This window comes from Symphalangus syndactylus, chromosome 2, assembly GCF_028878055.3.
Source record: "Symphalangus syndactylus isolate Jambi chromosome 2, NHGRI_mSymSyn1-v2.1_pri, whole genome shotgun sequence".
NCBI lineage: Eukaryota > Metazoa > Chordata > Mammalia > Primates > Hylobatidae > Symphalangus > Symphalangus syndactylus.
The window spans coordinates 116,205,375-116,233,264 of record NC_072424.2 but is presented as its reverse complement, the minus strand read 5'-3'; the positions used below and the strand labels follow the sequence as shown (position 1 = coordinate 116,233,264).

Genomic DNA, 27,890 nt, shown 5'->3' with positions numbered 1-27,890 from the left:
CACAGCAGGGACTCCCTACAATGAGTTAAAGAATGAATGAAAATACGTGACGGTTCAGTGAAATGTTTAGGGGAAAAAGCAAGATTTTTAGGGGGTTAAGTGGAGACTAGAAAGAAAGGAATGAACTCACTACATTTAAATGGAGTTAAATGGAGTATTCTTGTGCAGTGGGGCAGTGTGGCAGTGGGAGGATGCGGGAGGGAATGTAATACATACAAAAGAGAATGTAATGGTGGCAGCCACAGAAGACAATTTGATTTTTGTGTCCAACTGAATTTCACCTCTCTGGGCCTGACAGCCTAGTGGTTCCACACAAGATAAATCTTAAACATTTTTATTGATACTATCTGGAGGGGATATCATCATCCAACTAACACAAATCCAAGAAAAAAAAAAGGGAATATGATTGTGATGCAGTGAAGAAGAGGGAAGTGATGTGAAATTTCCCTAGATGCTCACAGAAATAAAGACCACCATAGTTATGACCAATTTATGTTTACAGACTACTGTCCTGTTACCTGTGTATGTAGATAAAACTTCAAGCATTAAAAAGGCACATTGGAAATAAGCTTAATTAATAGTAGTACTCTCAATAGAAGACACTAGACACACACTTTACTTATAGATCATGTTGATGTCTATGATAAACAGACGTTTTGCCTCTGACAACGGAACTTCCTTTCATTTTCTCATTCGTTTTCTTTGGTGGGTTCATTTTTTTGAATCAACCACACTTCATTATTTCTATTAAGCAATTTGAAAGGACTGTTGTAGCCTGCAGTGTAGTAAACCTTCTCATCAAAAACTTTTCCATCTTCCCTCAAAATGCTTGCTAACGTCAGAAGTTGTTCTTGATTCTTTTGGGCACTAGAAAATCCATCGAAAGACCTACAAAGGAGAAAGAAAATAATCGTGAATGATTTTAATACTGATGTGAATGTCAGCCTGAAGCAAAGAGCAGGCGCTGGTACCATGAATGCTGGGTGAAGGGCAGCTTCAAAGTTACTCCCTCTTGGCCAGCTTCCAAGTTAATCCCTCTCGGCCAGGCGAGGTGGCTCACAACTGTAATCCCAGCACTTTGGGAGGCCAAGGTGGGTGGATCACTTGAGGTCAGGAGTTCGAGACCAGCCTGGCCAACATGGTAAAACCCCATCTCTAATAAAAATACAAAAATTAGCCAGGTGTGGTGGCGGACGCCTGTAGTCCCAGTTACTTGGGAGGCTGAAGCAGGAGAATCGCTTGAACCTGGGAGGTGGAGGTTGCAATGAGCCAAGATCGCGTCACTGCACTCCAGCCTGGGCGACAGAGTGCAAGACTCTTTCTCAAAAAACAAAAATAAAAAAAGCTACTCACTCTCAGCAGATGAACTGACCGCTCCTGCCTGTGATTCCTGGTCTTCGTGTGACCTCAGAAGCACTGAGGAAACCCAGGAGGATGCATCCCCTCCTCCCATCTGTTGACAGGTGGATTTGGAACCTACACAATCTCAAGTGCTCTACCCTGTGCTTCTCAAACCTTTAACGTGCATACGGGTCACCTGGGGATTTTGCTATGATGCAGATTCAGATCTGGGGTGGGGCCTGAGAGTGTGTATTTCTACCCAGCTCCCACATCCATGCTGGTGCTGCTGATCAGAGAACTACACCGACACCCCTGCAGAAGCCCCTTTTCCAGACTCAATTTTCACTTGAACATTGACGCTTTTTCCCTCTCCTAGGGAAAAGAATAAACACTGGATTACAGATGAATATGACATAGTTTTCACCTCTCTGAATTTATGATCCAATAGAAGAGATCAACATTTTGGCAGCTCTCTCTATACATCCTGAGGTTTTTTTGTTTGTTTTTTTGAGATAGGGTCTCACTCTGTCTGTCACCCTGGCTGGAATATAGTGGCACAGCGTACTGCATCCTTGACTTCCTGGGCTCAAGCAGTCCTCCCACCTCAGCCTCCTGAGTTGCTGGAACCACGGGTGCACACCGGACTAATTTTTTTAAAAACCTGTAAAGACAGGGTCTTACTATGTTACCCAGGCTGGTCTCAAACTCCTGAGCTCAAGTGATCCACCTGTCTTGGCCTCCCAAAGCATTGGGATTACAGGCATGAGCCACCATGCCCGGCCTCTGAGAAGGGTTTTAAACAGGGACAGGATCAAAGTGTTGTGGGAGCATTGAGGACGTGATTAAATCTGGGGTAAGGAGAGTCATCTGAGTTGGGCCTGAATGGAGGATGGTTTTGCTGAACAAAGAAAGGGGAGTGATAGGAAAGAGACCAGGGGAGGGATAGTATTAGGAGATATACCTAATGCTAAATGACGAGTTTATGGGTGCAGCACACCAACATGGCACATGTATACATATGTAACAAACCTGCACGTTGTGCACATGTACCCTAAAACTTAAAGTATAATAATAATAAAAAAAAATCTAAAAATACCAAGTGTTTTCATAGTGAGACATAAAATGAGGCCAGGAAGGTGAGTGAGAGCTAGAAGGAAGAACCCTGTGCATTAGCCTAAGGCCTTTTGAGGTTATTTCCAAGGATGTTGAGCTGAAATGTGCAACTTAATCAGATCTGGATTAGAATATAGGCAGATAGATAATAGACTGGCAAGGAAGGATCCAGTCAGGAGGCTGCTGTGGGGATGTGGAAGAAAAGACAGTCAAAAGGTGAAAACAAAAAGTGGGAAAAGAGAATAAAAGTTTAAGTATACATTTTACAGTATATAAACAAAAACATCCTGAGATTAAATCATGACAGCACTGATCTAGCTGAGCTGCTGACATGCAAGCATGCTGAATTTGATTTTGAGGGTTAAGAATAAGAAACACTGAGAAACAAAAATTTTCCTAATATGCCTTCTTTGGTATAAGTTCTATTATCAATGTGCCAGTGCAAAAAATCAATCCTACCATGCTTCAGATGAGGTGTCATCTTTCAAGGGTACAAACCATGTCTGTTTTATATAACAATGTCTACCCAGCACCCAGAACCATTCCTGGCATGCAGTTCCCTTTTAATCCTGTCAAGTGTAGGAATCTCTGCATGCACATGTATGCAAAATAAAAACACTGCAGGTGAGTTGATATAACTCTTCCGTTCTATCATTTTCATGTCGATTGAATATAATTCTGAACCATGGGTTAAGAAACATTTTGGGCCAGGCATGGTGGCTCACGCCTGTAGTCCCAATACTTTGAGAAGCCAAGGCGGGTGGATTGCCTGAGATCAGGAGTTCCAGACCAGCCTGGCCAAGATGGTGAAACCCCGTCTCTACTAAAAATACAAAAATTAGCCAGGCATAGTGAGGGGGGCAACTGTAATCCCAGCTACTCAGGAGGCTGAGGCAGATGAATCACTTTGAACCTGGGAGGCGGACGTTGCAGTGAGCTGAGATTGCGCCATTGTATTCCAGCTTGCACAACAAGAGTGAAACTCCATCTCAAAAAAAAAAAAAGAAGAAAGAAAGAAACATTTTGGCTCCTAAATGTATTATTTATTTCCTTAATGAATAACCAATGCTTAGCATGTTCTGCCTAAAAGGAATTTGTTTTCAAATTCATTTTCCCTTAAAATCAAATATTGAACCCTCTAATTAGAAATAAGCTTTTGTTCCCTGAATGTGTGTTGTTTCACAATGATCTATTCACTGTTTTATTCAGAACACAGACGACATATATGGTGCCCGCCTCCCTCACCCCCATGTGCCTGCCTTGCCAGGGGCTGGAATATATGGACATAGTAACATGCTGTCATATTCTTGAAGAAGTTTCCATCTATAAATAAGTCACTATTACTTAGAAGAAGAATAGAAGGAAGGGAACCAGGACAGAGTAGCTAGCAAGGTGGAGAAACTGAAGAAGGCATCACAGAAAAGGTGTCATTTGTCCTGTAGGGTGGCAGTGGGCTCTCCAGGAAGAGGAAGAAGAGAGTACTAGAGCGAGGAATGCGTGATGTTCATGTTCCAAGTGTTTTACATAAATTAACTCATCCGATCTTCATGGCAACCCTATGAGATAGGTAAGTATTATGATCACATGCATTTTAAAACAGGAAAATTTTAGCAAGGAAAAGTGGACTAACGTGCCTGAGGTCAAAGGTAACAAGATGTGGAAGAACATGGCATGTTCCGTGAAAGGTGAGAAGCCCAAGAGGTGGGAAGGGGAGCTGCTGAGACAGGGCTGGGCCAGGTCATATGTGGCACTGTGCACTGTATGAACAATCTGAGCTTCCCTGGGGAGGCAAGAGGAATCCGACGGAGATTTTGGGCTTTTGTCATTGTGGTAAGAAAGATCACAGTTCCAGTGTGGAAGAGGAGAGGAAAAGACTGGTGGCAGGGAAGATGGCTTGCAGGCTACTGAAGTGAAATAGTCAAGAAATAATTCAGTTGAGATGAATCAACATCCCAGTATCTACTGGGAGTGTCAGGCATGTGCCGAGAACTGGGGTACACAAAGATGACTTAGTGCGGTCCCTAGAAGATGAAGACCCGAGTAAGTCACAATGGCGATAGAAGGGAACAAAGCCCTGAATCATTTTTGAGGTGAATAGGCCAGATGTGAGAACCAATTGTCAGGAACATTGTGCTGATGCTGACTGTAAATTCCTTGCTCAGGAAGCTGTCTTGACTGGGCATGGTGGCTCATGCTTGTAAATCCAATGCTTTGGGAGGTTGAGAGAAGCAGATTGCTTGAGCCCAGGAGTTCAAGACCAGCTTGGGCAACATAGTGAGATCCTGTCCCTACAAAAAATAATAAATTAGCTGGGCATGGTGGTGGCACATGCTACTCAGGAGGCTGAAGTGGGAGGATCCCTTGAGCCCAGATGTTCCAGGCTGCAGTGAGCTATGATCATGCCACTATACTCCAGCCTAGACAACAGAGCGAGACCCTGTCTCAGAAAAAAAGACAAAAAAAGAGGAGCCTATCTGGCTGATGAGGCCCTCGACTGAGACAGGCACTATAAGATCAGAGATTTGGGAATTAGGGGAAGGCTCATTTTTAGGGTTGTTGAGTTTCATTCCCCCAACCCCAAAGACAGATGTCCAACAAGTAGGGAAATCAGATCTGGAGACACTTAATAGATGTGAGAATCATTCGACTCAGGGAGTTGAAGCAGTATGAATGGATCGCTCAGAACAAGCTGGCTATGAAATGAGGGTCTAAAACAGTCATTGACAGTGATCCTAGGGTAGGGAGCTGAGGAGGAGCCAATAGAGGTAAAGAAATGGGACAGGAGAAATGACAAGAGGGTGACACTCTGAAAGTTAAAGGATAAGCAAGTATTAAGGGAACAGATTGGTCCACACATGACTGCTGTAAGGGTCATGTGGGAGAGGACAGTAACCACGTGACAGATACAGAGGCACTGCTGAGGATGGCAAGGGCAGTCTAAGGAGAGGGTGGGAGTCATACCGGATCATGGTGGTTTGAGGTAAAGGCCATTCTGTTAAGGTCTCAGATGGAAATGAGGAACATTTGTTGGAACTTGAAGGAAAGGTGACCCTTGTCATGACATGGCAAAGAAACTGTGTTTGTGTCCCAGTGTAATGTGGACAGTACAACTTGTGAGTTATGAAATAGGATATTTGGCTGAACATTTTCTAAGCAAAATGTGAATGGAAGATGTGGCTTGGCTTCTCTTGATAGTAAAATACAAGAAGAGAGAATTTAAAGAGTAAATTTTTAATCAAAAGGGAAGCAGAACTTAAACATTTGGAAAATTCTTAGACTATCCATATTAAAAGAAATGAGAAAGCTTGTTTGAGAGAGAACAAGGGTAAGGCCAAGCAACCCTTTGATAAGGAGATTAATGTGGAACTGCCATCTAAACAGAAACCAGGACCTATTCTCCAGCATAATGGAAGAACGGTGCCAAAGGCATTTTAGAAATCAGGAGCTGCCTCTCCCATCACATGCCAAGTTTCAGTGCCTGGGGAGGGCAGAACAATTTCAAAGGAGGGTCTTTGGGCACGTGGGGGGCCTTGGAACTCACTGCCTAGCACTGCCTCATCAATCTGTTTCCTGCATTCCAGTGCAGCCCTCCTTGGATGCCCCAGGTTCAGTTCCAGTGGGCTGAGGTGTGGCCTGGGCTGCAATGGCTGTCCCTCCGGAAGGCACAGGCAGTTAACCTCAGCAGCATCCATGTGGTGCCACCTCTGCCAGTATATGAGCTGTGGGGGTGTGGCTACCTCCACCTTGAAGGGTGGAGCTGCCCAGGGCCTTGGGTATGTGACCCAAGCAGAGGGCCACAGTGAGAGCAAGCTACTGCAGTGAGTCCCCAACAGGGAAATGGCTAACAGAGCCATGGGAGCAGGGCACACCAGACTGGGAGGGCCACTGGTGTGCATTTCGAGCCTGGTAGAGCTGCAGGGGGGCGTCCCTCCAACTGTGAGAGCTGCAGTGTGGTTGGGCCATCCAAAGCCATGGGCAGGGCCACTTGAAGCCTTGGGGGCACAACCTCTGTTCAGCAGAGCTTCACAAGTGGGACCTTCATCCCAGTGGGCACAGAAGGAAGAGCTTTGAGTCAAAGAAAATTAATCTGGAGATTTAGAACTTACTTGGAACCTGTTACCCATTTCTTTTTTCCCATTTCTTCCTTTTGGAGTGCAGTATTTATCCTATGTCTGTCCCACCATTATATTTTGGAAGCATATATCATGTTTGATTTCACAGGTTCATAGATGGAGGGGAATCGGCCTCAGGAAGAACTGTACCATGAGCCTCAGATTTGATTTTGATGATCTTTAGATGAATTTAGGCTTTTGAGTTGATGCTGGAATGAATTAAGACTTTTGGGGCTATTGGGATAGAATGAATGTATTCTGCATGTGAGATGATATGAATTTTACAGGGTCAGGGCAGAATGCCATGAACTCTATGTTTGTGTCTCCCCAAAATTCATATATACATTTTTCTTTTTGTTGAGACAGGGTCTCACTCTGTCACCCAGGCTGGAGTGCATTGGGTGCAATTACGGCTCACTGCAGCCTCGACCTCCTGGGCCCAAGTGATCCTCCTACCTCAGCCTCCCAAGTAGCTGGGACCACAGGCATGTGCCACCAGTCCTGGCTAATATATATATATATATATATATATTTGGTAGAGATGGGGCCTTGCCATGTTGCCCAGGCTGGTCTCTAACTCTCAGGCTCAAGTGATCCACCTGCCTCAGCCTCCAAAAGTGCTGGGCCTCAAAATTCATATTTTGAAAACCTAATCACTAATGTGATAGTATTAGGAGATGAGGCCTTTGGAAAGTGATTAGGTCATGAGGGTAGAGCCTTGTAAAACATGTCCAATAAAGCTGCCTTGCCTCTTCCACCACATGAGGGCATTTCTGAGAAGGTTCCATCTATGAACCAGGAAACGGGCCCTCACCAGTCACTGAAACTGCCAGCACCTTAAACTTGAACTTCCTTGTCTCCAGAAATGTAAGAGATAAATTTCTGTTTTTCATAAACTACCCAGCCTATGGTATTTTGTTACAGCAGCCTGAACAAACTAAGACTTCTGTTTTAAGGTACTTTTGTTCAGGTCTAACTATATTGCAGTCTTTTGTTTGGGGAGCATATAATTTGCACCGTGCCTCATATGAAGGGCATGCAATAGACTCATTAAATGAAGTGATTATTATCTTGTGACAGACCTCAGTAACATATACAACAAAGCCAGTAGGAAAACATCACAAAATGCATTAGACCTGATTTTATGGAAGGGTGAAAAGCCTTTTGAAATTGCATTGGAGCTAAACTGTGAGTGCACACAAGTAAAACTAGCGGTCGGCAAGGCTATAAATTATCTACTACTTACCGTACAAACACAGTCATTTCGGCTCTATCTTCAATGAAGACATCTGACTCTAAAGGCCTGGGTGGATCAAATTGCTGTTCAGAGGGAATATACAGGGAAATGGTAATGGTAGACTCACTAAAAGGACCTGAACCAGGCTCCACGTAGCTTGTCACTGGAGCTGTCATCTTTATTTTCATCTCTGTGACATAAAAATGAAAGCAAATTTAGTGTACTTTTGACAGCTTTAAACATTTAACCTATTCTTTTTTGATCTGGGTTTCTTGATTTACTTCACATTATTGACATATTTACCTTTTTTTTTTTTTTTTTTTTTTTTTTTTTTTTTTTATTATACTTTAGGGTTTTAGGGTACATGTGCACAATGTGCAGGTTTGTTACATATGTATCCATGTGCCATGTTGATTTCCTGCACCCATTAATTCGTCATTTAGCATTAGGTGTATCTCCTAATGCTGTCCCTCCCCCTTCCCCCCACCCCACAACAGTCCCCGGAGCGTGATGTTCCCCTTCCTGTGTCCATGAGTTCTCATTGTTCAATTCCCACCTATGAGTGAGAACATGCGGTGTTTGGTTTTTTGTCCTTGCGATAGTTTACTGAGAATGATGTTTTCCAGTTTCATCCATGTCCCTACAAAGGACACGAACTCATCATTTTTTATGGCTGCATAGTATTCCATGGTGTATATGTGCCACATTTTCTTAATCCAGTCTATCGTTGTTGGACATTTGGGTTGGTTCCAACTCTTTGCTATTGTGAATAGTGCCGCAATAAACATACGTGTGCATGTGTCTTTATAGCAGCATGATTTATAGTCCTTTGGGTATATACCCAGTAATGGGATGGCTGGGTCAAATGGTATTTCTAGATCGAGATCCCTGAGGAATCGCCACACTGACTTCCACAATGGTTGAACTAGTTTACAGTCCCACCAACAGTGTAAAAGTGTTCCTATTTCTCCACATCCTCTCCAGCACCTGTTGTTTCCTGATTTTTTAATGATGGCCATTCTAACTGGTGTGAGATGGTATCTCACTGTGGTTTTGATTTGCATTTCTCTGATGGCCAGTGATGAGGAGCATTTCTTCATGTGTTTTTTGGCTGCATAAATGTCTTCTTTTGAGAAGTGTCTGTTCATGTCCTCTGCCCACTTTTTGATGGGGTTGTTTGTTTTTTTCTTGTAAATTTGTTTGAGTTCATTGTAGATTCTGGATATTAGCCCTTTGTCAGATGAGTAGGTTGCAAAAATTTTCTCCCATTGTGTAGGTTGCCTGTTCACTCTGATGATAGTTTCTTTTGCTGTGCAGAAGCTCTTTAGTTTAATGAGATCCCATTTGTCGATTTTGGCTTTTGATGCCATTGCTTTTGGTGTTTTAGACATGAAGTCCTTGCCCACGCCTATGTCCTGAATGGTATTGCCTAGGTTTTCTTGTAGGATTTTAATGGTTTTAGGTCTAACATATAAGTCTTTAATCCATCTTGAATTAATTTTTGTATAAGGTGTAAGGAAGGGATCCAGTTGCAGCTTTCTACATATGGCTAGCCAGTTTTCCCAGCACCATTTATTAAATAGGGAATCCTTTCCCCATTTCTTGTTTTTGTCAGGTTTGTCAAAGATCAGATAGTTGTAGCTATGCGGCATCATTTCTGAGGGCTCTGTTCTGTTCCATTGATCTATGTCTCTGTTGTGGTACCAGTACCATGCTGTTTTGGTTACTGTAGCCTTGTAGTAGAGTTTAAAGTCAGGTAGCGTGATGCCTCCAGCTTTGTTCTTTTGGCTTAGGATTGACTTGGCGATGCGGGCTCTTTTTTGGTTCCATATGAACTTTAAAGTAGTTTTTTCCAATTCTGTGAAGAAAGTCATTGGTAGCTTGATGGGGATGGCATTGAATCTATAAATTAGCTTGGGCAGTATGGCCATTTTCACGATATTGATTCTTCCAACCCATGAGCATGGAATGTTCTTCCATTTGTTTGTATCCTCTTTTATTTCATTGAGCAGTGGTTTGTAGTTCTCCTTGAAGAGGTCCTTCACGTCCCTTGTAAGTTGGATTCCTAGGTATTTTATTCTCTTTGAAGCAATTGTGAATGGGAGTTCACTCATGATTTGGCTCTCTGTTTGTCTGTTATTGGTGTACAAGAATGCTTGTGATTTTTGTACATTAATTTTGTATCCTGAGACTTTGCTGAAGTTGCTAATCAGCTTAAGGAGATTTTGGGCTGAGACAATGGGGTTTTCTAGATATACAATCATGTCATCTGCAAACAGGGACAATTTGACTTCCTCTTTTCCTAATTGAATACCCTTTATTTCCTTCTCTTGCCTGATTGCTCTGGCCAGAACTTCCAGCACTATGTTGAATAGTAGCGGTGAGAGAGGGCATCCCTGTCTTGTGCCAGTTTTCAGAGGGAATGCTTCCAGTTTTTGCCCATTCAGTATGATATTGGCTGTGGGTTTGTCGTAGATAGCTCTTATTATTTTGAGATACGTCCCATCAATACCTAATTTATTGAGAGTTTTTAGCATGAAGGGTTGTTGAATTTTGTCAAAGGCCTTTTCTGCATCTATTGAGATAATCATGTGGTTTTTGTCTTTGGTTCTGTTTATATGCTGGATTACATTTATTGATTTGCGTATGTTGAACCAGCCTTGCATCCCAGGGATGAAGCCCACTTGATCATGGTGGATAAGCTTTTTGATGTGTTGCTGGATTCGGTTTGCCAGTATTTTATTGAGGATTTTTGCATCAATGTTCATCAAGGATATTGGTCTGAAATTCTCTTTTTTGGTTATGTCTCTGCCAGGTTTTGGTATCAGGACGATGCTGGCTTCGTAAAATGTGTTAGGGAGGATTCCCTCTTTTTCTATCGATTGGAATAGTTTCAGAAGGAATGGTACCAGTTCCTCCTTGTACCTCTGGTAGAATTCAGCTGTGAATCCATCAGGTCCTGGACTCTTTTTGGTTGGTAAGCTATTGATTATTGCCACAATTTCAGAACCTGTTATTGGTCTATTCAGAGATTCAACTTCTTCCTGGTTTAGTCTTGGGAGGGTGTATTTGTCGAGGAATTTATCCATTTCTTCCAGATTTTCTAGTTTATTTGCATAGAGGTGTTTGTAGTATTCTCTGATGGTAGATTGTATTTCTGTGGGATCGGTGGTGATATCCCCTTTTTCATTTTTTATTGCATCTATTTGATTCTTCTCTCTTTTCTTCTTTATTAGTCTTGCTAGCGGTCCATCAATTTTGTTGATCTTTTCAAAAAACCAGCTCCTAGATTCATTAATTTTTTGAAGGGTTTTTTGTGTCTCTATTTCCTTCAGTTCTGCTCTGATTTTAGTTATTTCTAGCCTTCTGCTAGCTTTTGAATGTGTTTGCTCTTGCTTTTCTAGTTCTTTTAATTGTGATGTTAGGGTGTCAATTTTGGATCTTTCCTGCTTTCTCTTGTGGGCATTTAGTGCTATAAATTTCCCTCTACACACTGCTTTGAACGTGTCCCAGAGATTCTGGTATGTTGTGTCTTTGTTCTCGTTGGTTTCAAAGAACATCTTTATTTCTGCCTTCATTTCATTATGTACCCAATAGTCATTCAGGAGCAGGTTGTTCAGTTTCCATGTAGTTGAGCGGTTTTGACTGAGTTTCTTAATCCTGAGTTCTAGTTTGATTGCACTGTGGTCTGAGAGACAGTTTGTTATAATCTCTGTTCTTTTACATTTGCTGAGAAGAGCTTTACTTCCAACTATGTGGTCAATTTTGGAGTAGGTGTGGTGTGGTGCTGAAAAAAATGTATATTCTGTTGATTTGGGGTGGAGAGTTCTGTAGATGTCTATTAGGTCCACTTTATGTAGAGCTGAGTTCAATTCCTGGATATCCTTGTTAACTTTCTGTCTCGTTGATCTGTCTAATGCTGACAGTGGGGTGTTAAAATCTCCCATTATTATTGTGTGGGAGTTTAAGTCCCTTTGTAGGTCACTGAGGACTTGCTTTATGAATCTGGGTGCTCCTGTGTTGGGTGCATATATATTTAGGATAGTTAGCTCTTCTTGTTGAATTGATCCCTTTACCATTATGTAATGGCCTTCTTTGTCTCTTTTGATCTTTGTTGGTTTAAAGTCTATTTTATCAGAGACTAGGATTGCAACCCCTGCCTTTTTTTGATTTCCAGTTGCTTGATAGATCTTCCTCCATCCCTTTATTTTGAGTCTATGTGTGTCTCTGCACGTGAGATGGGTTTCCTGAATACAGCACACTGATGGGTCCTGACTCCTTATCCAGTTTGCCAGTCTGTGTCTTTTGATTGGAGCATTTAGCCCATTTACATTTAACGTTAATATTGTTATGTGTGAATCTGATCCTGTCATTATGATGTTAGTTGGTTATTTTGCTCGTTAGTTGCTATAGTTTCTTCCTAGCCTCGATGGTCTTTACAATTTGGCATGTTTTTGCAGGGGCTGGTACCGGTTGTTCCTTTCCATGTTTAGTGCTTCCTTCAGGAGCTCTTTTAGGGCAGGCCTGGTGGTGACAAAATCACTCAGCGTTTGCTTGTCTGTAAAGTATTTTATTTCTCCTTCACTTATGAAGCTTAGTTTGGCGGGATAGGAAATTCTGGGTTGAAAATTCTTTTCTTTAAGAATGTTGAATATCGGCCCCCACTCTCTTCTGGCTTGTAGAGTTTCTGCTGAGAGATCAGCTGTTAGTCTGATGGGCTTCCCTTTGTGGGTAACCCGACCTTTCTCTCTGGCTGCCCTTAACATTTTTTCCTTCATTTCCACTTTGGTGAATCTGACAATTATGTGTCTTGGAGTTGCCCTTCTCGAGGAGTATCTTTGTGGCGTTCTCTGTATTTCCTGAATCTGAATGCTGGCCTGCCTTGCTAGATTGGGGAAGTTCTCCTGGATAATATCTTGCAGAGTGTTTTCCAACTTGGTTCCATTCTCCCCATCATTTTCAGGTACACCAATCAGACGTAGGTTTGGTCTTTTCACATAGTCCCAAATTTCTTGGAGGCTTTGTTCATTTCTTTTTATTCTTTTTTCTCTAAACTTCCCTTCTCTCTTCATTTCATTCATGTCATCTTCTATCAGCGATACCCTTTCTTCCAGTTGATCGCATCTGCTACTGAGGCTTCTGCATTCTTCGCGTAGTTCTCGAAACTTGGCTTTCAGCTCCATCATCTCCTTTAAGCCCTTCTCTCCATTGGTTATTCTAGTTATCCATTCTTCTAATTTTTTTTCAAAGTTTTTAACTTCTTTGCTATTGTTTTGAATTTCCTCTCGTAGCTCAGAGTAGTTTGATCGTCTGAAGCCTTCTTCTCTCAACTCATCAAAGTCATCCTCCATCCAGCTTTGTTCCGTTGCTGGTGAGGAACTGCGTTCCTTTGGAGGAGGAGAGGTGCTCTGTTTTTTAGAGTTTCCAGTTTTTTTGGTCTGTTTTTTCCCCATCTTTGTGGTTTTGTCTACTTTTTGTCTTCGATGATGGTGATGTACAGATGGGTTTTTGGTGTGGATGCCCTTTCTGTTTGTTAATTTTCCTTCTACCAGACAAGACCCTCAGCTGCAGGTCTGTTGGAGTTTACTAGAGGTCCACTCCAGACCCTGTTTGGCTGGGTGTCAGCAGCGGTGGTTGCAGAACAGCGGATTTTCGTGAGACCACAAATTCAGCTGTCTGATAGTTCCTCTGAAAGTTTTGTCTCAGAGGAGTACCCGGTTGAATGAGGTGTCAGTCTGTCCCACTGGGGGGGTGCCTCCCAGTTAGGCTGCTCAGGGGTGAGGGACCCACTTTAGGAGGCAGTCTGTCCGTTCTCAGATCTCCAGCTGCGTGCTGGGAGAACCACTACTCTCTTCAAAGCTGTCAGTCAGACAGGGACATTTAAGGCTGTGGAGGTTCTCGCTGAGTTTTTGGTTGTCTGTGCCCTGCCCCCAGAGGTGGAGCCTACAGAGGCAGGCGGGCCTCCTTGAGCTGTGGTGGGCTCCACCCAGTTCGAGCTTCCTGGCTGCTTTGTTTACCTAAGCAAGCCTGGGCAATGGCGGGCGCCCCTCCCCCAGCCTCGTTGCCGCCTTGCAGCGTGATCTCAGACTGCTGTGCTAGCAATCAGCAAGACTCTGTGGGCATAGGACCCTCCGAGCCAGGTGCGGGACACAGTCTCCTAGTGTGCCGTTTTCCAGGCCCGTTGGAAAAGCGCAGTATTAGGACGGGACTGACCCGATATTCCAGGTGCCGTCTGTTTTCCCTTTCTTTGACTAGGAAAGGGAACTCCCTGACCCCTTGCGCTTCCCGAGTGAGGCAATGCCTCGCCCTGCTTCGGCTCGCGCACAGTGCGCTTCACCGACTGTCCTGAACCCACTGTTAGGCACTCCCTAGTGAGATGAAACCGGTACCTCAAGCAGAAATGCAGAAATCACCCGTCTTCTGTGTCGCTGGGGCTGGGAGCTGGAGACCGGAGCTGTTCCTATTCGGCCATCTTGGCTCCACCCCTCAGGACCTCGACATATTTACCTTTAAGATAATTTTCATCTTAAAACAGTAAGGCCAAAATTACTCAATTGCTCACTGCCCACATTAAACCACTTTCTGTAATACTGATATTCTGGGTTAATAAATTCTTAATTTTTAGAGATAAAAGGGGAAATTAGAGGTTACATGGTCAGTAAATTATTTTTTCTTACCATTCAGAACATGAGGTCCCACAGGCTAAGAGACCTGCTAAAATATAAATAGCGGCAAAGCCAGACCAAAAGCTATGACTTGATGCTTCTAATCTTGGTACCTTCTTGCCTCCCGACGTCTCTGATCCTACCAGTCACCAAATTATCTTGAAGTGTTAGCCATGGAAAAGGACTTATCACGAGTTACACCAAACCCCAGTTCATGCAGCAAAATCAGAGAACAGAGGTTGAAAAGTAATACCCAGTGTAACCCTGGTCCTGAGGAGTCTTGTCTGAAAACAAGACAAGTCTTTGATGACTTGCTTATTTTTCTATTATAAAGGATATTTCTTTAATAAGCTAAAACTCAATAATAAGCCCGGGGACTCTTTCACAATATGCATAATTACAAGGAAAACTGCTTTTACCTTTCTCGTTTTTGCCTTGAATGTAACTGTTCAGTTTCGTAAAGCCCGTCTGGATGGCTGAATCCCAGTCCATAGACTCCACGGACGTGCTGACCCACTTGGCTGGTCCATAATGTCGGATCTCATAACTTCCGGGCTAAAGTGGAACAGAGAAAACTTCGAGAAGCGATTCTAAGAGGGTAGGAGTGAGATGCAAAAATACCGGTGCCATGATCTCGGGTCGACCTGGAGCCGGCCTGTCTAGGGGCTGCACCGGCCCGGGGTCCGGCCTGAGGTCCCCGCTCCTTAGGTCTGGGAGGTGTCCCTCCACGAGGTTCCCCTCCTTGCGATTAGGGACCGCAGCGGCCCCAACCCCACACGCTGGGGACTCGAATCAAACTTTTACACCCCCTCGGTTCGGAGGGTTCTACCGCGCGTTCTGGGACGTAACCAGTTCCTCCCCACCCCACCACCCCGCAAAGACAAGAAATTGAGATGGGACCTGCACTGGGGGTAGGGGGGAAGGGTAGAGCTAAATGACCGAGGTTTCTCGTTTGCGTAGCTTAGCGGGTAGGGACTCTGACCATTTAAAAAACTGTACTTTTTACTTAACTCTATGGGACCCGCTGGCCTCACTGCAAATCAGCCCAAAGGCGGGCCCAGCCCCTCCGCTCCCGAGTCGGCGCCTACCTGGGGGCTGGCGTCCTCCGGGGCCTTCCAGTCCGGCGTCTCCACGGCTTGGGCCGCCGCGTCCTCGGCCGCCCCGGGGTCTGGCTGCAGCGGCTCGGCCATGGGCGGCGCTGAGGTTCTCGGAGCCTGGCCAGCCGCGCCAAGGGCCCGCACCCCGGGCCGCCCCGCCTGCGTGTGCGAACCCCGCCGAGGCCCCGAGGCCCCGCCCCGCAGACCCGGTCCCTCCTCCCCGCCGGGCTGGAGACCCGAGCCCGCCCGATGCGCCTGGCTCTGGACCGCGAGGGGGCGCCGCCACCAAGGCGGGGCCGGCTCACGACCCAGGACAGCTCCGGCCGGAGTTGCGCGCCCTGCCCTGCCCCTCCGCGGGGACAGGGAGCCGCACCTCGCTTCGGCCCGCCTTCTTTTGCGGCACCTCCCGCCCCCGCCCCTGCCTTTGTTTTTGACGGAAAGGCACTTACAAGTGGCCCCGCGGGCAGTCGGGGGTGGCGCTGTTTCTGTGCAACCGGTTTGGGCGCCTCTGCCAGGGCCCCGCCCGCGCTGGGAACCGCGGGCGCTGAGCCGCCTCGAGGGTGTCCCAGCGCACCGCGGGCAGAGAAAGGCCGGAGGGGGCGGCTGGCGACCCGAACCCCGCGGCCCCTGCCCTCACTCCTGGGGCTCAGCCAGGGCGAATGGCCGTACTCATCCCAAGAAGGTGTCCTAGGTCCCAGACAGCTTTCAGGGTCCTTTGCGGAGGAGGTGGTGGGACCACAGACACGTGGGGACAATGTGGAACTGTTCTGGTTTCTGAACTTTTCCCCGACAGGACCCCAGACCCTCTGAGTCATCGCCGCAGGCTTAACGGGACTCGGGGAGAGTTAGTGCCGAGGCCAGGCACTAGTGCTTTTCAAGAATTTTGGTTACCAGGGCTTTCCGGAGCCGAGTGGGGTGCGGCTCTGTTCCCCAGCACCCCCCTTCCGCCGGCCAGGCGGACCCCGCGTTACTGGCTCCGGCGCCCCCAGAAGACTCCCATGGTGGGCAGCCAGAGCTCCGAGGCTCCCGGGGCGACGTGACCGCCGCAGAGGCAGCAGGCACTCCCCACGCGAAAGCCAACGGACAGGAGGGTGGCCACGTGAAAAGCAATGGTGACATCCCCCAAGGGTGAAGGGGAGTCGGCCTCTGTGAACAGAAGAGGCAACCGGGGCCACTGGCAATATCATGGAGCCAGCACCTCCTAGCCAGGGTGCTGAGGCCAAAGAGGAGGCTCCCTCCCCGTCAAGGAGACTTCCAAGAAGACGATATTGCCTTTCAAGGCCGGGCACGGTGGCTCACACCTGTAATCCCTGCATTTTGGGAGGCCAAGACGGAGGTGATCGCTTGGGCCCAGGAGTTCGAGACCAGACTGGGCAACATGGCGAAAACCCGTCTCTACAAAAATACAATAAAATAGCGTTGATAGTATAGTGGTGAGCATAGCTGCCTTCCAAAAAAAAAAAAGCCGGGTGTGCTGGGGTTGTGATCTCAGCTACTCGGGAGGCTGAGGTGGGAGGATCGGTTTGAGCCTGGGGAGGTCGAAGCTGCAGTGAGCCGAGATCGCGCCACTGCACTCTAGCTTGGGTAACAGAGGGATACCCTGTCTAAATAAATAAATAAATAAATAAATAATTCTCTTTCAAGAAGGCTTTCTAAGAGCAGCTTGTCCTTCAAGAGAAATGGGAAGGAGGGTAGGGTGATTCTTCTGCCTCCTCACCTATGGAGGAAGAGCAGGAGCGGGGGGAGACCAATGCCTGCAGCGACAAGGGCACTGCCCAGGAAGGGAAGGCTGTTGCCACCCCTGAGAGCCAGGAGCCCCAGGCCAAGGGCACAGAGGCAGTACTGCCTCAGAAGAAGAGGCAGGGCCCCAGGCTACAGAGCTGTCCACTCCCTTGGGGCAGAGAGTGGCCCTACACCAGCCCACGCTGAGCAGAATGAGTAGCTGGGTGGGCCAGGTGGGTGATCTCTAAGCTGCAAAAACTGCTGTTCTTGTGAGGTTACTGCCTGGACCTGGTGCCCTGGCTGCCCTTCTGTGCCCAGAAAGGAAGGCGCTATTGCATCCTACCAGCTACATTCCCTTTCCTTCTCTTCCTCCTGTGGATTCTCCAGTTGGCCATCTGGCTTTCCTCTTAAGGCCAGTTGGAGATGGTCCCTCACAGCCTCCCAAGTTAGATTAGTGACATGAAATGCGCCTTTCCCTGGCCCTGCCTCCTTCCCTGTCCCCAGCCCTGCAGAAGGTTTTCTTCCTCAATTCTTTTCCAAGTAGGTTTGATTTTCTTCCTCAATTCTTTTCCAAGTAGGTTTTGTTTACCCTACTCCCCAAATCCCTGAGCCAGAGGTTGGGTGCTTAAACTCCCAAACCTTGAGGGTCCGGCCTCCTCCCTGTTGAGTTTTTACTCTCTGGTGCTGTGCCTAGTGGCACCTGTGCGGGGGAGGACATTGCCCTGCCTAGGGTTCTATTCAAGTTCAAACCTTCAGCTTGTGAATCAACTGTGTCTCTTTTTTGACTTGGTAAGCACATATTAGGCTTTGGGTCCAGGGAGAGGTCTGTAATGTGAAATAACTTCTTGCGCTTTCTTCTCTCATTTTTATAAATAACTTTTAATGACCAAACCCCAGATTTGTGTGTTTTTTTTCTAACTGCTAAAACCATTCTCTTCCACCTGGTTTTATTATAACAATTGGAAAAGGAATAAATGTCTCTTAAATTTTTTTTGTTAGATGTATTCTTTATTTTTTCTGATTTATTAAGATATAATGCATATACCATATAGTTCACCCATTTAAAGTGTACTAGTCAATGGTTTTTAGGATCTTTAGAGCAACCATCATCACAAGGTGAGAACATTTTCATCACTCCCCACCCTTAAAGTAACTCTATAACCTTTAGCCACCACCTCCCAATTCCCCATTCCCCATGCCTAGGCAACTACTAATTTGTTCTCTATCTCTATAGTTTTGTCTGTTTGGAACATTTCATATGAATGGACTCATAATAGTATGTGCTCCTTTGTGACTGGTTTCTTTAACTTGGCAAAGTGTTTTCAAAGTTCATCTGTGTTGTGGCAGGTACTCCATTTCTTTTTATAACTGATTAATAGTCCATTGGATAAACATTTTATTTATCAGTTCATCAGATGAGGGCCATTTGGGCCATTTTCAACTTTAGGCTATTATAAGTAAAGCTGCTATACACGTTTATGTACATGTTTCTGTGTGCATGTATGTTTTCACGTCTCTTGGGTAAATATCTAGGAGTGGAAGTTCTGGGTCAAATGGTAACTTTATGTTTAACTTTTTGAGGAACTGCCAGCCTGTTTTTTTTGCCACTTTACATTCTCACCAGCAGGGTATGAGCATTCTATTTCTCCACATCCCCATCAACACGTGTTATGATCTGGCTTTTGGATTATAATCATCCTAGTGGAGGTATGCTATGGTTTGAATGTTCATCTCTTCGGAAACTCATGTTGAAACTTAATCCCCAATGTGGCAGTATTGAAAGGTGGGGCCATAAGAGGTGATTGGGTGAAATGAATCCATTCATGGGTTAATGGGTTAATGGATTATTGGGTTAGCACAAGAATGGGACTTGTGGTTTTGTAAGAGGAAGAAGAGAGACCTGTGCTAGCACACTGAACCCCATCACCATGTAATGCTCTGTGCTGTCATGGAACTCTGAAGAGAGTCCCCACCAGCAGGAAGGCCCTCACCAGATGCGGCCCCTTGACCTTGAACTTCCCAACCTTCATAACTGTAGGAAATAAATTCTTCTTATTTATAAATTACCCAGACTCAGATTTTCTGTTATCAGCAATAGAAAATAGACTAAAACAGTGCACCTGGTGCTTTAAAATATTTTTTGAGATATGATTCGCATAGCATCAGTCACTATTTTAAAGTGTACAATTCAGTGGTTTTTAGTATATTCACTATGATGTACAAACATCATTACTACTATATAATTCTAATTATAGAACATTCCATCAGTCCAAACAGAAACTCCATGTAGCTTAGCAGTCACTCTTCATCTCCTTTACCCCAATCCCTTGCAGCCACTTACCTACTTTCTGTCTCTATGGATTTGCCTCTTCTGGATATTTCGTACAAATGGAATCATGTATTATAATATGTGATATTTAGGCCAGATGTGGTCACTCACGCCTGTAATCCCAGCACTTTGGGAGGCCGAGGAGGGCGGATCACCCGAGGTTGGGAGTTCGAGACCAGCCTGACCAACATGGAGAAACCCCCATCTCTACTAAAAATACAAAATTAGCCAGGCGTGGTGGCGCATGCCTGTAATCCCAGCTACTCGGAAGACTGAAGCAGGAGAATCACCTGAACCTGGGAGGCGGAGATTGCAGTGAGCCAAGATCCTGCCATTGCACTCCAGCCTGGGCAACAAGAGTGAAACTCCGTCTCAAAACAAACAAACCAACAAAAATAATATGCGATATTTTGTGACTGGCTGCTTGCTCTTAGTGTAATGTTTTCATCTATGTTGTAGCATGTACCAGTACTTAATTTTTTTTTAATTGCCAGAAAATACCCCATGTATGGGCCTAGTGCTTCTAAAGCAATTGATGTCTTCTCTTTTCCTCGCCCTTCCCTGCCCAAACAACTGTGCAGTGGCCTGAGGGCTCATGGCACTTTCTAGTGGTTCTGTCAGATCTATTATTATGCAGAGCTAAGTTCGTAAAGGCTAAATAATGAATTTTTAACTTATTTTTAAAAATAACTTGTTTAGTTTGACTATGTAACAGATGTGATCCATTGCTTAGGTGACTTTGAAAAGTTGAAAATATAACTTTATCACGGGTTTTTTTTTTAAAAAAGAAAAAGGATGTAATTTACATCATTGCTTAAGAAATCTGTTATTTTAATCTACAGAGTATCTTTTACATTTATCAATGCCTTTTTTGGAGGGCAATATTTTATTTGCAGAAAATCTAAGGCTAAATTTGGAGACTTTATTTTTTAGGGTTTGGAATATGCAATTAGTGAAGGTAACAGAGGTGACTACGCTGCATTATCTGTATTTACAAGGCAGTAACTAGTCATATAAAGAACAGAGGAAGGAAAGAAAAGGATTTATTTCAAAATAATAGGATTTCAGTTTAGAACAAGTTTAATAAAGTTTAATAAAGTTTAATAAACTTTAAATTATTTAAATTATTTAAAGTTAATAAACAATCTTCATTCAACTTTTATATTGTTATTTCAAAATAATCAAGTTAGTTTTAGTTTTCTTGTTGATTAATTATAGTAATTTTTTATTTGCTTATATTTCATCAATGATTATATGACACTATGAAGCAGATATTTTATTTAAGCCGTACAGCAAATTTTGAGATAAGTTCTATTTTCCACATTTTGAAATCTGTGAAGCTGATGGGGGAGGAGCAGAGTACCCAAATGTTTCTTCTTTTTGTCTTTCAAAAGTACTATTTATCTTCAGTTAACAAGCAATATTTTATTTTTGTATTTATTCATTTATTTATTTATTTAGAGACAAGGTCTTACTCCATCACCCAAGCTGGAGTGCAGTGGTGCAATCACGGCTCATGCAGCCTCGGCCTCCCAAGGATCCAGCAATCCTCCTACTTCAGCCTCCTGAGTAACTGGGATTACAGGTGCATGCTACCACACCTGGCTAATTTTTTTGTTGGTTTTGTATAGACAGGGTTTTGGCATGTTGCCCAGGCTGGTCTTGAACTCCTGGGCTCAAGCAATCCACTCACCTTGGCCTCAGAATGTGCTAGGATTATAGGCATGAGCCACCGTGCCTGGCCTTACAAGCGTTATTTTCGGAACAGATATTTAGTGGTGTGTTTGGTGAGGAAAGGCTAAGTTATGCTGTGGAAACAACCGCACATAGCACTGGCCATAAGCAACAGCTGATTCCTTGCTCATGCAGAGTCCTCTCTGGGTCTGAATGAGGATTTTGGATAGCCCCTTTCCATGAGATGGTACAGTGTGGCACCTTTATATCAACAGATACCTCCACGATCACCCTGGCAAGGGAAGAGAGCACTGAGAGACCCACACCAGTAATACAGCTGGTTCTCATTATTTGTGGTAGTTACATTCCTTAAAGTAACCATCAACACCAATTTCGCAAATACTGAACCATTGCTCCTAGGGGAAATATAGAGTTAGGTTCCTGTAAGCCTCTGGTCACAGTATTTTCAGTAACCAGTCAATATATAACCTTGTTTTTTGTGTGTTTCTGCATAAAGATATCTTATTTAACAGGTGTTATTGATTCATTAACATTGAACTCGCGACCAACAGCACTATAACTCATGCCTGAATGACACATATATCTCCTCTGTAAGGCACATCACAGCCTTCTTGCACTGAGGAACACTAGACAGCACTTCAGCCCTAAGCCTGGGGGCTGTTTTAAACAGCAAACAAAAGCACAGAAATGCAAAAACGGTGGCACTCCATAGACTGTAAAATGGACATTGTCTACCGCACGAGAGCTAAAACAAACAGAGCTTGCCTTATCCAACTTCAGCTGGGAATGTGTGCACTGGGCAACCTGCATTTTCCAAAGCTGTGTGCATGCATATGTCTGTGAGTGACCAGAAAGTGCTGTGAGTATTGACTGTGGAGTTACAAAGTTTTGTAACTTTTGGCAAGCAGGCAAATTTGCAAATACGGAATTTGTGAATAATGAGGATCAACTGTAAATGCTTCCTGCAGTAAGTTACATAAGTTGTTTCCATCCACTTTCATTGACCAGAGTAAGTCACCGGGCCTTGATTAACCTCAAGGGAGTGCAAAAATCTATCAATCTGTGTTTTTAAAGGAGAGCCTAAAATATTTGAGAAAAGCCCTGTCTGTAATATCATTGAGTCACACGTTGTTTATTTATTCCATACTTGTGGCAGATTTTTATTTCCCAAAGATAGTTGCAACATTATCTTCCATCCAATGTGCTATTCTTATAACGTGACTTTGACATACCTCTAATTAAGAAGTGGACATCTCTTCTCCCTTTCCTTGAAACTTGGCAGGCTTATGATGACAGTAGAAGGCTGGATCATTAAAGTTGTTCACCTAGTTTTCTTTGGGACACTTGCTCTTAGAATCCAACAGCCATGCTGAAGGGAACCCCAAGCAGCTCCATGGAGAGCTATGTGTAGTATATCCCAGCTGAGGACCTGGCTGACAGCTGGCATCAACCACTGCTCATGTTGAGTAAGCAAGTGTTCAGATGATTCCTGCCCACCACTGAGTCACCTCCAGACATCCTTGAGTCTTCCCCACCAAGGTCCCAGAAGTCAGACAGGAGATACAAGCTATCCCTGCAGTACCCACAGAAACTGTGAGGATAAGAAAACGGTTATTTTTAAAAATAACATTATGTTTGGGGTAATGTTTTATAGAAAGAATAACTTGAAAAATATTTATTCTATGCAGTATTGTAGTAGGTGTTGCTGGGTGATAGGGTTTGGCTCTGTGTCCCCACTCAAATCTCATTTTGAATTGTAATCCCCACATGTCGGGGAAAGGGGCTGGTGGGAGGTGATTGGGTCATGGGAGTGGACTTGCCCCTTGCTGTTCTCATGATAGTAAGTGAATTCTCACGAGATCTGGTTGTTTGAAAGTGTGTGGCACTTCTCCCTTCATTTTCTGTCTCCTATTCCGTCATGGTAAGACGTGCTTGCTTCCTCTTCACCTTTTGCCATGATTGTAAGTTTTCTGAGGCCTCCTAACCATGCTTCCTATAAAGTCTGCAGATCTATGAGTCAATTAAACCTATTTTCTTCATAAATACCCAGTCCCAGTAATTCTTTACAGCAGTGTGAGAACGGACTAATACAGTGGGTTTTAGCAACAAATAGTATTTGATTTTGGCCTTTCTGGGGTCATCCATGCACTCATAACATAGTTAAATATCTGGTCTTCTTTTCTTTTCTTTTTTTTAAAGACAGGGCCTCGCTATGTTGCCCAAGTTGGAGTGCAGTGGCTATTCACAGGCACAATCACAGAGCACTACAGCCTTGAACTGCTGTGCTCAAGGGATCCTCCCACCTCAGCCTCCTGAGTAGCCAGGACTACAGCTGCATGCCACTGCTGTCAGCAGTTACCTGGTTATCTGGTCCCCTTATAGTTACCACTGTCTCATATGTGGTAACTGTAAAATGGGTAGCAACTTGGTATTCTAACAAGAAATTTAGTCTTTTCTTTTGGCTGGCTTCTCCTTCAGTTTTGATGAGAATTAGAATACCCATTAATGATTTAGACACAAAGCAACCCGTGAAGCGCCTTCTACACTGAGCGCTTTGCTCTGTGCCTGATCCGTAATTGCATAATAAATGTTGAATGAATGCCAGTCATAGAATTTGGCAGACACATAGATAGGAATTGAGTGTTTTTAGGAACACCTGGGAACCACCTTTCTTATCTGCCACAGAAAATGAAGAGACATTGAGTTGTGGGGTTGAGGATAAAAAAGCTAAAGTCTAAAGCTGGAAATGCTTTTAAAAATTAAAATACCAATTTTAATCAGAGTGAGGCTTGATATAACTTCTAAGTCTGTTGGAGGTGTTTATGAAAAAGAGAGGCTCATCCATACTGATTTTAAAAGGTTTATGCTTTGAAGTTAAAAATAGATGACCAAATATATCACAACTAGATAGCTCACATTCTCAAAAGCACTTAAAGGGAACTAATCTTTGATGCAGCTAAGATAAAATGTTTCTAATAGATCACTTGATGAAAGACCATTTCCCCAAAATTTAGGGCTGCTAAGATGTTTCCTTGAACTATTACATGTGGGGTTTTCACTGTTGCAGTGGAATTATTGTATTCTTCCTTTCTTTTTTCTTTTTCTTTTCTTTTCTTTTTAGAAATAGGGTCTTGCTCTGTCACCCAGGCTGGAGTGCGGTGGCACGATCCTGGGCTCAAGCAATCCTTCCATCTCAGCCTTCAGAGTAGCTGGGACTATAGGTGCACACTACCATGGCTGGCAATTTCTTTAAAAATTTCTTTTAGAAATGGGGTCTTTAACTCCTGGGCTCAAGTGATCCTCCAGCCTCAGCCTCCCAAAGTGCTGGGATTACAGGTGTGAGCCACCATGCCTGGCCTGCATTATTTCTTTATTAAGATGGCTCACGCTTGTAATCCCAGCACTTTGGGAGGCCGCGGCGGGCGGATCACGAGGTCAGGAGATCGAGACCACGGTGAAACCCCGTCTCTACTAAAAAAATACAAAAAATTAGCCGGGCGCGGTGGCGGGCGCCTGTAGTCCCAGCTACTCGGAGGCTGAGGCAGGAGAATGGCGTGAACCCGGGAGGCGGAGCTTGCAGTGAGCCGAGATTGCGCCACTGCACTCCAGCCCGGGCGACAGAGCGAGACTCTGTCTCAAAAAAAAAAAAAAAAAAAAAAAGATAAATTAAAGAATTAGTGGGAATTGGACTTGACTCCCTAATGACTTTGAGAACATAGGTGTTACAGAGGTTCAGTGTCCAAATTCCCAGAAGAGGAGTTCCTCTGCCTGCATCTTTAACAGATCTGCAAACTAGTCAGTTCTCAGCCTGCTCGTAGGTCCTGCATAATGGTCTCCCCAGGTTGTTCTACAGTTGAGTGTCTACATGTGCGCAATGAGACTCAGGCGCAGAAGAGATAAGTAACAGATTAAAAATTGCCTCCAAGGTCATGCATGTTGGCTCATACCTGCAATCCCAGCACTTTGGGAGGCTGAGACAGGAGGATCACTTGAGCTCAGGAGTTTGATACCAGCCCGAGCAACATAATGAGACCATGTCTCTACAAAAAAATTTTTCTTAAAAAATTAGCTGGGCATGGTGGCTGAGCCTATAGTCCTAACTAATAGTGGGGCTGAGGTGGGAAGATCACTTGAGCCCTGGAGGTCAAGGATGCAGTGAGCCATGATCACACCACTGCACTTGAGCTTCAGTGATAGATCAAGACCCTGTTAAAAAAAAATCCACTACCACGGAGAAAAGGTTTAGTAGTAATGCCTAGAACATCTCATCTTCTAGATCAGTGCCTCTCAAGCTATCTGCAATGAAAGATCCTTTATATATTTTTTTAAATTTCTAGTTCATCTTAAACCAACATGAGTGCCAACTGCACAGGACCATGTGCAGCTCATACTATAGGCTACTGAACCCACAAGTTCTGTAGTAATTTAATTGGTCTATATCATCAGTATATCATCAGTGAGATGAGTCCACTGATCACATGCATGGATTTTGTAAAAAATAAGTTGCTATAAATGTCTCTAAACATGAAACCAGCCCAACTGTGCCATAGAACTGATGTTCATGGTTTCTTTTGAATAAACATAGAAATTGGCCCAGTCTTAAAACTTCAGAAAGTTATCTTTGCCGTATTTGAGTTCCTTTCTCAGGAAACCAACCATCAGGCCTCCAAGATAGTATCAAGGAACTGAAACTTACAAGATCATTTCATCTTTGCATCTGGCCAGTGAGGCCAGACCCCTTACCCTTCATGATTGTCTAACCGACAACTTGCCTCGTGTTAACCAACTCCTCTTCCTTACCCCTTCCTAACTCCTGTTTTCCCACACATAGTTATATTTCTTCCCTGCTGTATACACCCCTAATTTTAGTTGGTTGGGGATTTGAGACAGATCTCTCGTCTCTTCAGCTGCAGCACCTGAATAAAGACTTCCCTGCCAATACTTGTCTCAATGATTGGCTTTCTGTTTGGTGAGCCATGGGACTTAGATGGAACCCCTGGTATTTTAGTAACAAATGTTTACTCTCAACTTCTCTTATTATCTTATCTCAGACTGTCAACAAGTAGCTTGTGAGCCAGCATCAGTTCATGGACCATGCCTCGAAGAAAACTAATTTAGATGACTATCCCTTTCTCTTGTCCAACTGAAACCTGATTTAGCCTTTCCAATCATTGCAGTACTTTTGGGGTTGACTCTCTGGATACTTAGCTTGTATCTATACTTAAGGAAGACTATTGTGTATTAACATGGATTATATGATATTATTTTATAGTCTATACTCATCATTTTCATTGCTATAAATTTAAATATATAAAATATATTTTACTTGGTTTTATTATTTGCTTATTTAATATTTAGAAATATGTTTTTTTCCAGGTTCACATGGTGAGCCGACATTATTAGCTTCTTCAGGCATTAGGACTTAATGGATGAGGTACAGATAGGCTGGAATCCATTAATGTTGCTTTCACAGCTAGAGTTTCTTTAGACATTCACTTAAAGTATAGGACAATCAAAGCCATGCCCCTTTTTGTGGCTAGTACACAATTCATTCTACTTGTGAGAGTGTTAAGTGTTGGGATATTGTTAATACCAGTGAACAGGAATTGGGCATCAGTTTCTGGACTGCCATGATTTTAGTCTCACCACAGTCACAAAATCTGTAGCCTGCATCCTTCAACGTGGGCAGCCACCCTCCACCAGGTCAGAAGAGGGTGCTCTGCTTGGCTTAAACCCACATGTAAGAATCTGGGTTTCCATCTGAGCTCTGCCACTTTCTGGCCCTGGGCACGAGATTCAGCCTCACCAAATCTCTTTCTTCATTGGTACAAATAGCTGGTATTCGTCACATACAATTTTGAGGATTCTAAGAGGAAATGCCCAGTTATCGCTTAGCCCAATATTTTGCATGTTGTGTCCCCATAAGTGATAGTTGTGAGTATGGTTTTTTTGTGAATGAAAACTCTGGGCCGTTTCATTAAGCCCTGAGATCTGTTAATTGAACTCTCCTGGTCCTCTGCCCATTAGCTTCTCCAGGCATGAGAACTTAGTGGATGATGTACAGAAAGGTTGGAATCCATTTGTATTGCTTTCACAGCTAGAGTTCCTTTAGACCTTCACTTGATGTAGAGGATGCTCCATTTGCAATAGTTGCTCTGTCCTTAAGGCAGATGTGTGTTTGAACACTGGATTGTACCAATAAACCTCTGAAGTAGATCCTATTAATATGATAAAGGAATAAATAAATAATGAATAATTTAGAGACAAGATTCAATGACATATGTTCTTATACATTCTGCATATAGAAGAAAATTTATTAACATCACTTTATAACTTATTGTTATGATGGCATTAGCAAAATGGGAGAAAATAAGGGAATGAAAGTCTGGCTAGGACCACTGAATGTGTGTTGGGGAGGAAAGAGAAATTAATTCTTATTTTCTCCGAAAAAACATCCAATTTCTTGTTTCCTTGCCTGAATTTTGCTTACATTGAATCAGGATAACCTGCTTCCCAGGGCTACGTTGTGACTGTTGCAGGCCTAAGGCACTTTTGCCTTTGTGGTTTCCTTCCTCCACA

The 27,890-nt window shown here is 44.0% G+C and overlaps 1 protein-coding gene and 1 pseudogene across 2 annotated transcripts; one reads left to right on the top strand and one right to left on the bottom strand.

Annotated features, from left to right (window-relative positions):
• Nucleotides 1-318: 318 nt before the first annotated feature.
• On the bottom strand, nt 319-15,957 carry HEBP2 (heme binding protein 2). Of its 2 annotated transcripts, none has more exons than XM_055265633.2 (4): nt 15,557-15,957; nt 14,888-15,023; nt 7,931-7,993; nt 319-888 (listed from the first exon to the last, which is right to left on the bottom strand). In XM_055265633.2, exons 1-4 carry the CDS (start codon nt 15,656-15,658, stop codon nt 839-841), a joined length of 351 nt encoding a protein of 116 aa, XP_055121608.2. In that variant the 5' UTR covers nt 15,659-15,957; the 3' UTR covers nt 319-838. The 2 variants fall into 2 exon arrangements, with proteins under 2 accessions (XP_055121608.2, XP_055121597.2); XM_055265622.2 differs by having other exon boundaries at nt 7,813-7,993; nt 15,557-15,945.
• On the top strand, nt 15,815-17,507 carry LOC134733864 (MARCKS-related protein-like; annotated as a pseudogene).
• The last annotated feature ends 10,383 nt before the right edge of the window (nt 17,508-27,890 follow it).

Coding starts and splice junctions, on each gene's coding strand:
- HEBP2 (XM_055265622.2), bottom strand. CDS start 15,658: ATGGCCGAGCCGCTGCAGCCAGACCCCGGGGCGGCCGAGGACGCGGCG. Junction 7,994..14,887: donor TCAAGGCAAAAACGAGAAAG/GTAAAAGCAGTT, acceptor TTTATGTCACAG/AGATGAAAATAAAGATGACA. Junction 889..7,812: donor GAAATGACTGTGTTTGTACG/GTAAGTAGTAGA, acceptor TCTCCTTTGTAG/GTCTTTCGATGGATTTTCTA.